This window comes from Mus pahari, chromosome 17, assembly GCF_900095145.1.
Source record: "Mus pahari chromosome 17, PAHARI_EIJ_v1.1, whole genome shotgun sequence".
In the NCBI taxonomy this organism is placed as follows: domain Eukaryota; kingdom Metazoa; phylum Chordata; class Mammalia; order Rodentia; family Muridae; genus Mus; species Mus pahari.
In genome coordinates, this window is record NC_034606.1 from 65,019,285 (window position 1) to 65,027,694 (window position 8,410).

At 49.1% G+C, this 8,410-nt stretch overlaps 1 protein-coding gene across 1 annotated transcript in view; it reads right to left on the reverse strand.

Moving 5' to 3' along the window:
- The window catches only part of Csrnp2 (cysteine and serine rich nuclear protein 2), a 14,864-nt gene extending 7,154 nt beyond the window's left edge, over window positions 1-7,710 (reverse strand). Inside the window, exons 1-3 of the mRNA XM_021216689.2 lie at window positions 7,482-7,710; window positions 1,361-1,592; window positions 84-142 (exon numbers count right to left, since the gene is read on the reverse strand). Of these exons, the coding sequence (XP_021072348.1) occupies window positions 84-142; window positions 1,361-1,511 (210 nt within the window). The 5' untranslated portion in view covers window positions 1,512-1,592; window positions 7,482-7,710. The remainder of the gene's footprint in view (window positions 1-83; window positions 143-1,360; window positions 1,593-7,481) is intronic.
- Between the last annotated feature and the right edge of the window lie 700 nt (window positions 7,711-8,410).

Below are 8,410 nucleotides of genomic sequence, written 5' to 3' on the forward strand. Positions count from 1 at the left end.
CGTTGGGCCATTCCCAAAGAGCTTCCACCCTGGCTGGGCACGCTGGTGAAACCCTGTCGCCGGGCGAAGTAGTATACAGTCACCTGGTCAAAGCGGACATTCTTCCTCCGTAGCTGCTTCTGCCGCTTCAGGATGGACGTTGCTGTGAACAGAGCACACAGGTGTTAATCCAGAGACAGTGAGCCCAGGACTCACCTGCCCTTAGTCATTGAGGGAGGCTCTTTTGTTTTATTTTGTAAGACAAGGTTTCTCTCTGTGTAGCCCTGGCTGTTCTGGAACTCACTCTGTAGACCAGGCTGGCCTTGAACTCAGAAATCCGCCTGTCTCTGCCTCCTAAGTGCTGGGATTAAAGGCGTGTGCCACCACTGCCCCTGAGGGAGGCTCTTAATGCTCTCCCAAACAGGAGGCTATTTCCAAGTCTTAAGTCATATGCAAAAACCGCATATGAACCGCAGCTGGTTCATCCTACTGCCTCCAGACTGACTTCATCTAAATAGCTGGCCACAAGATTTATTTTTAGACAGCAACTGGGGAATGCTAGGTGTTTATTTCAGGAGAAAAGAAAATTGTCGTGTGATAATTTAAACTAATTAAAACTAAATTTTAAAAATTCAGTTCTTCAGTATGTATTTCAATAGCCACATGCAACTAATAACTACCAGTGGACTATGCTGACAGGAACATCTCTACCGCAGAGGAAATTCAACTGGATAGTATTCTTCTACAGTGGGGGATTTTCTCTAATTGGCCTGATGATAAATATTTTAGGCTTTTTAGGCCATGAGGTCTCTGTTGCAACCACTGAAGCATTCCGCTACTGCATGAAGACAACCACGGCAATGGCCTGACATTGCAACAAAACAAACAAGCCTGACCCTCACTCTCAGAGGCTCCCTGTGGGAACAGCGTGAGAGCTGGGAGAGGCCACTGTGCCCAGGACAGGTGCCACCGGAAAGGCTGCCGGGTGTGCTCTGTTGAACCAGTGGCACCGCTCAGGGCTTTCAGCTCCGGGTTCAAACCCCCAGATCTACAGGATCGAGACAATGGGACTGAAGAGCTCTGGAGGTACTCAAGCGTCCTAACCAAACAGTTACTCCTGCTCCAGCTGCAGGTTTCTGAACCCCTGGGCAAGTCCCCTGAGGTAAAAGTACAGCTCTGAGCTCCTCTTCCTCCACCAGATCCCAACCATCATGGCACCCAAACCACAACACAGTAGAATAATTCACACTTTAGCCTCTGCTATCAGAGTAGTGAGGTTTTCAAAAAACAAGAGCATGTCGTGGAATGGGTAAAGTCCCTGGGCTGGCTCCAGAGTCTCTCTGAGGAGTGTGGGAGTAGGCTTGAGGAACAGCTCACTCACGTGTGAAGCTGGCAGTCGTAGGAGGGTTAAGGCTGTCGCAGCTGTCCGCACTATCACTGCTGGACATCTCATCGTCTGAGTTGGAGACTGACGAGCCCACGTCCACATCATCGAATTTCCTCTTGAGGCCTGAGCCGGAGAATGCATCCATTGGCTTCCAAAGTTGTCCTCGGGGAGCCAAGCACNATGGCCCCAAGCTGTTCACCACCAGCTAGCCAGGAGCATGAGGACTCTGCCCAGGGGAGAACAGCAGTCAGCAGTGTGGTCCCAAGACAGAGCTGGCAGTTCTGTCAACACAGCAGCTCACGGCAGACGCTGAGCGCCTGGCCTAGCACTGAGTCCGGCTTCTCTGACCAGGTCTTTCTTCATTGGCTCTGGCCAGTGCTCTCTCACTTCCCCCTTTCAACCCCTAGGACCACAGTTACTCTTAACAATCAGTTTACAGCAGCACCTTCCCAGTGGAGGTATGGCCTCACTATCAATCCTGCTGGCCACAGGAGTCACCGGCCCAGGCTACCGCTCACTGCCCTTCCAATCACATCACACAAGAGAGCCCTCCAAGACATCACGGGGAGACCGGGTCAGAGACAGCAGAGCCTCTGCCTAAACCAAAGCCAGACCCAGTGTTAATCCCAGAGACAATATAGTCTGGCAAGTCCCCAAGAGTATATCTTAACACACTGGTTCCCTAGATATTAATAGCCTTTTGAATGAAAACAGGACTGCTGTGTTAACATAGTTTAGGAGACGACTTAAAGCAGCACCTCTTAGGGGGTTTTAACACACTTAGGGTCACAGTAAAGGCTGGAAGAAAACAGCGCAGTGTTTCACAACCTGATTATGGAACCCACTGTTTCCAAAGTATGTTAGGGGGCAGATAATCTCTTAAACACACTTTGGGAAATTCTGTTCCAGGCTCTCAATTCTGAAGGGCATTGGCAGTCAGGAAAATCCTTGACCCAGGTCTTCACAAGTGTGAAGTGTCTCATTAGCCTCCCAGAATGGGCAAATTTAGTACTAAAGAAAGGAGCCAAGATTAGAATCTGTACTGGCTTCAAAACCCAGAAAGCAGGGCTGTGGGTGCAGCTCAGTGGTAGAGTGCTTGCCTGGTGCACACGAGGCCCTGGGTTTGATCCCAGCACCACACATGAAAAAGAAACCAGATTCTCTGTCTTTCATCATCTCATCATTTTCTGTGCACAGAGGAAAACAGAGCTTTGTACACTCTGGCCTCTGAAAAGAAACTATGAAGGGAAAGCAGGAGAAGAATTGCCTGGCTACAGACGCGGTAGCACGAGCCTTCCTCTTTCTCCGTCTTCGGATGGAAGCTCCTAAAGGACATGAATCCAGGAGCAAGGCTGAGAGACATCCCACACATGATGAGGTACAGGACTCTCCATACCATGATCTCACTAGTTGCTAATTATGCAGCAGGATTAACAGCACTGCCCAGAACATGCAGGTATGGCTGCATTACTACAAAGCTGCTACCCAGAATGCACTGTGGTGACAGGAGGTATTTGCTACATCTGGATTTTCTGGTCTCTATCTTTTAGTAGCAATTTAGATCAGCTCTATAAAGTTAAACCAAACCTGGTAGGTGCTTTGGGGATTTCCTAAAATATCTTCTCAGATCACATAAAAAAATTTCTGCATTTATGTCACAAAATGAACCCAAGTGCCTTAACTTTAAAACAGGCACATCCTTCAAGCAGGTTTGGCTAAGAAGAAAAATTAAAATCAAGAGCTTGTTAAGAATTATAATCAAGCCGGGCGTGGTGGCGCACGCCTTTAATCCCAGCACTCAGGAGGCAGAAGCAGGCAGATTTCTGAGTTCGAGGTCAGCCTGGTCTACAAAGTGAGTTCCAGGACAGCCAGGGCTATACAGAGAAACCCTGTCTCGAAAAACCTAAAAAAAAAAAAAAATTATAATCAAGGCTGGGGATGGTGGCACAAGCATTTCCCAGCACTTGAGAGGCAGAGGCAGGTGGATCTCTGTGAGTTTGAGGCCAGCCTAGGCTACATAGTGAGTTCTAGGACAGCTAGGGATACATAGAACCCGACTAACAATATTTATATATAAGATAAAATTAAGGGCTGGCAGTCAGCAGTTAAGAGTGCTAACTGCTCCTCCAAAGAACTAGGATTCAGTTCCAGCATCCAACCCTCTAATCCCAGCTCCAGGGAATCTGAAACCCTCTTCTGGCCTCTGCAGGCTCCATGGTACACAGGCATACATGCAGATAAAAATGCTACTAGATTTTATGCATATAAAATCTAGAAGGTTTTTAAAGAATCAAATGAGTCCAAGTTATGAGCTGTATTCCTAGGATCTGCCTGCATCTCACGTAAGCAAAAGGCAAGAGGTAACAGCATGAAGGGACTTTGTATGGTTTAAGATCTTAGCTGGGCTTAAAGATGCTATCCTTCCAGCTAACAAATGTCTCATTCCATTCTATTTTAAGTGAAGGAGCATGGGGGGGGTACCTTTGTCATTAAATATTCATGCGGATACTATAGCAGAAAGGAGAATGTCTGCTCAACTCCCCTCCTCCAAGCCTTCTCAACTACATGAGAAACCAATACAGCAAAAAAAAAAAACCGTTTTTCTTGGAAAAAGCATAAGTACCCCTTCAAATTTAACTGAACTCTAGTTAATGCTTCTAAAGATTGGAAGCACTCATGGATTTATGACTGGGAGCAAGTGCGCACTCTGCCTCTTTCCTCGGGTCTTCTGCTTCCGGTCATGTGGGTTTCCTTGCCCTACTCCTCTTTAGCCTCACATGGACTTGGATTTGTGCCAAACACATCCTTATTACTAAAACTCTCCCTTATCTTAACCCAGCTGCCCGACTGTCATCCAGGTTACTCTGTGCCCTTGAGCGTGGCGCTGTCACTGCTACTGCTGCTGCTGCTGCTGCTCCTTCTGAGCCCTTTCCTCCATGTCTTCCCATCTCTGGGGTTGTGGGTTGGGCACAGAGGTAGGCAGGAAAGAAAGGGAAGGAGAAACTGGGAGATGTAAAGAGAGGTAATTTTCTTAAGCTGCCAAGGACAGTCAGGTCTACATGCGTAAATCCTGTGTATACTGATCTATGTGACCTATTCCATTAAAGGACGGGGACAGAGTGGCTCTGTAGCACAACGGCTGCCCGTCATGCCTTCGACGCCTCCTCTGGCTTCAATTCCCAGCACCGCAAAACAATGACAACAGACCATCTCATGGACGGCACTCCGGAAAATTCTAGACTCCACTGTCCTAGCTCTCTTCCCCCACCCAGGGTGTTAGCAAGACTTCCTGTAAAATCGCCTGTTTTAATTGTTTTGGGGTTAGCTGCTAGCTCGGCCGCATGAAGGCTCAGCTTGTTTCCTGAGAAAGGTCTGGAATTCACGCGGCCCTCATGCACCCAGTGCAGCCCTAACTTCCACTGCCATCATCTCCTGGCAAACAGTGCACATTTACTTTTCAACTCAGCCCTCTCTGGTGTGGGCCTGACCTGTTAAAAGACGTATGTTCATGGTAACATGAACGTCCCGCCTAGTTCCATACGGCCTAGAACAACTCTAATTCATCACTATAGTAAATACAAAAACAAGTTCCTTTTTTTTTTTTTTTTTTTTTTTGGTTTTTCGAGACAGGGTTTCTCTGTGTAGCCCTGGCTGTCCTGGAACTCACTCTGTAGACCAGGCTGGCCTCAAACTCAGAAATCTGCCTGCCTCTGCCTCCCGAGTGCTGGGATTAAAGGCATGCACCACCACACCCAGCTCCATATTTTTTTTTTTAATTTATTTTATGTAAGTACACTGTAGCTGTCTTCAGACACTCCAGAAGAGGGCGTCAGATCTTGTTACGGATGGTTATGAGCCACCATGTGGTTGCTGGGATTTGAACTCTGGACCTTCTGAAGAGCAGTCGGGTGCTCTTACTCACTGAGCCATCTCACCAGCCTATATATATATATATATATATATATATTTCACATTAACATCATCTTAAACCCAAAGTAGAAACCAGTCATTCCCACTGGCTCAACTTTTCCCTTAACCATTGGTGAGAAGATCAATGCCGGAGTTCAAAAAGATACTGTAACCCTCACATGATGGTCTATGCATGTAATCCCGGCACTTAAATGCAGGAGGAGCAGAAGTTCAAGTCTGCAGCTAAGCAAGGCTACAAAAAACACTGTCTCAACCCCCTCCCACCCCTCCACTTTATTAAATTTTATATCCAAGCATTGAAACCCGTAAAGACATAAGCAAGGTGAGGCAAGAAATGCAAGTCAGAATATTTAGCTATCTAAATAAACATCTCAACAACAAATAATCTCTCTCTCTATAAAAGCTTTCACGTGCCTGTGAAATGAAGAGTCAGAGACACATTCTGACAACATGCCTTACGGTGTTTTCTGTTTCTAGCTGGACATTTCCCAAAGGTTCATATATAGTTCGCAGTTACAGTACACAGATGACATTAGGCTAGCACCAAATAAAACCAGCAAGTATATTTTAGTACTCCATTTAAGCTTTCTTCAGGCTGATAAGGGCTCAAACCTCAAATCCCAACTTATATAAGAATAGCAAAAATCGGGTGTGGCAAAGCAGGCCCAGTCCCAGCACCAAGGAGACAAGAGTCAGGTGAATCCCTGTGAGTTCCAGGCTTGCCAGGGCTACACAGTGAATTCTATCTAAGGCAGACAGTGCTATGCAGAGGAGCACTGACCCAAAAATCATCATCATCAACAAATACAGTTAAAGGGAGACTCTGGACCCAGAGTATTCTTGTAAAGCTTGGGCAGTGTGAACCTTTTTCCTAAATGACTCCAAAACCCTGACACAGGCTACACCTCACTGGGGAGAATCTTTCCACTCAACTAGAACCCAATATTCTGCCAAAGGTCAAGGAACCTCTTATAGGACTGTTAAGACTACCAGCCACGACTGGGGTAGAGGCTCCTGTTATACTGCAACACTGTAAACTTGAGTAAGATGCCCTACCCTGTTCCCCCTCTCTAAGATACTGTGGGTGATTCGAAAATACTATCTTACGGCGTCCTTGCGATCCCCAAGATCGTGGAAGCGGAAAGACACTCGGTGTAAACCTCTTCCTTAAGGTAGGTATTTAAAGAAGGCCCCTTCCCACCTCCACTCCCCAGGTTTTACCCATTTACTAACACTAGGTTTCCTACACGAAAGCCGCAGCCTAGAGGAGACAGAGCTTGGTGAGAGACCTGGAACATGATGCTGCATTAACTCTCCTCTGAAGGATATCGCCATTTATAACTCTCCCACACACCAACACCCTGGCTTTAGGTATTTGTAAATTTAAAGCCACCAAAGAAAAGGAGAATGTGAATCGGCTGGGGTTCTAACCATGAAAACTGGAGGACAAGGGGGAACCGTGTCATCTCTTGGGGATAACTTCTAACCTTTCATACTGAAGAATGGTTTCTGTGTCACACTGTCACGCTCAACCCTTCTAAAAGGGTGAATCAAGACCATAGCTCTCAAAGGATGGATGGCAGGCGGCTGCGTGTTTAGGCCTGCGAAAAGGATCAAGCTAGCAACCGGGACAAGTGATGCTCTCATTTTTTGCACACTACGCCAGAAAAAAATGGGAGACATCGGGAATCAGAGCAGAAGGGACATGCCAAGTCACCAGTTCCCCTCAGCGCCGTTGAGGAACCCTTCAGCTCTCAACCCATGGATTCTCGCTACTCTTCCCGCTCATTTCGATCTTATGCAGTCCCCACAGCCTTCCACATCCTCCTGCCTGCTACTCACAAATTCCCAACCACTCCTCCCACATTTTCCTCCAGCCCCCCTCCCCTTGCTTCACTTCCCTCCATCCTACATCACTGCCCACTCCATTCCGAACTCAGCCGTCAGCCGCAATCCAGCCGGCTTCCAAGCCGCCCATCCATCCCTCGAGCTAGCCTGCAGCCCGGCCCGCGTCCCCGGCGCCCCTAGCTCTCACGCCTCTTCCCAGAGGCGCCCCGGCTCCCCGCCCCCCCCGCCTCCTTAGTCCGCACAGCTCGGCGACGGAGCGCTGCTCCACGGCCGCCCGAGAACTGCTGCCAGGCAAGGACGAGGCGGACCCCTCCTCCCCGCACCCCAGGCCCATTACCGGCCTCGCCGCAGCCGCTTCTCCCGTCACGGTCTCCGCCGCCCCCGCTGCCTACTCAGCCCGTGTGCAAGGTGGGGAGATCGAGGCGTGCCGGCTCCCCAGGCCCGTCGCGTGGCTCTCGGGGCTGCAGGGTGTGTGGGCCCGCCGGCAGGCGGCGGGGGGCGGGCGGCTCTGCACTCCGGCTACCCGGGCAGCGAAGACCAGAACCGTCCCGGCTCCGGCTAACAATAGGCTCCGGCTGCAGCGCTCTGCCTCTTATAGGCGCCGGCGCGCCGCGGCCGAGGCCCGGGGCAGCCTGGGAAATGGAGTCTACACCCGGCCCACACCCAAGGCATGCCGGGAGTTGGAGGCGGTCAGCGCACCAAAGCCCTCGCCCACTCTGGAACGTCCGCGGCGGACCCCGGAGAGCCCCTGTAGGGCAGCTGCCCGCCTTGAAGCGGGAGGCTGTGGATCCTCGGCTACACTTTCTCGCACCAGGACCTCACCCCATGCCCGGGGAACGTGATTCTCACGGGGTGGTCCCATATGACTTGCTGCAGCTGACCTAATTTATAAGAGAAATTATGAGCAATGACCTATCTATGTATATGATGGATCGATTTCAACTTTTTTTCCACCTCAAACGGGGTCTCTCTACATAGCTCTGGCTGCCCTGGAACTCACTCTAGTCCAGGCTGGCCTCGAACTCAAGAGATCCACCTGCCTCTGTGTCCTGAATGCTGGATAATGGTGTGCGCCACCATAGGGCTGATTTCTTCACGTTCTTAAATTTTTTTTTTTAATTATCATCGCTGATAATCACAGTTTTGCTTTTTGCTGTTTATCTTTAAAGTGGGCAAAATATGGACCAAAAAGTTATTTGGGACTTGTCTAAAACCTTCCTTTCTTGTCCTTTCTTATCGGAGAAACAGGTCATCAGAGAAACAAGA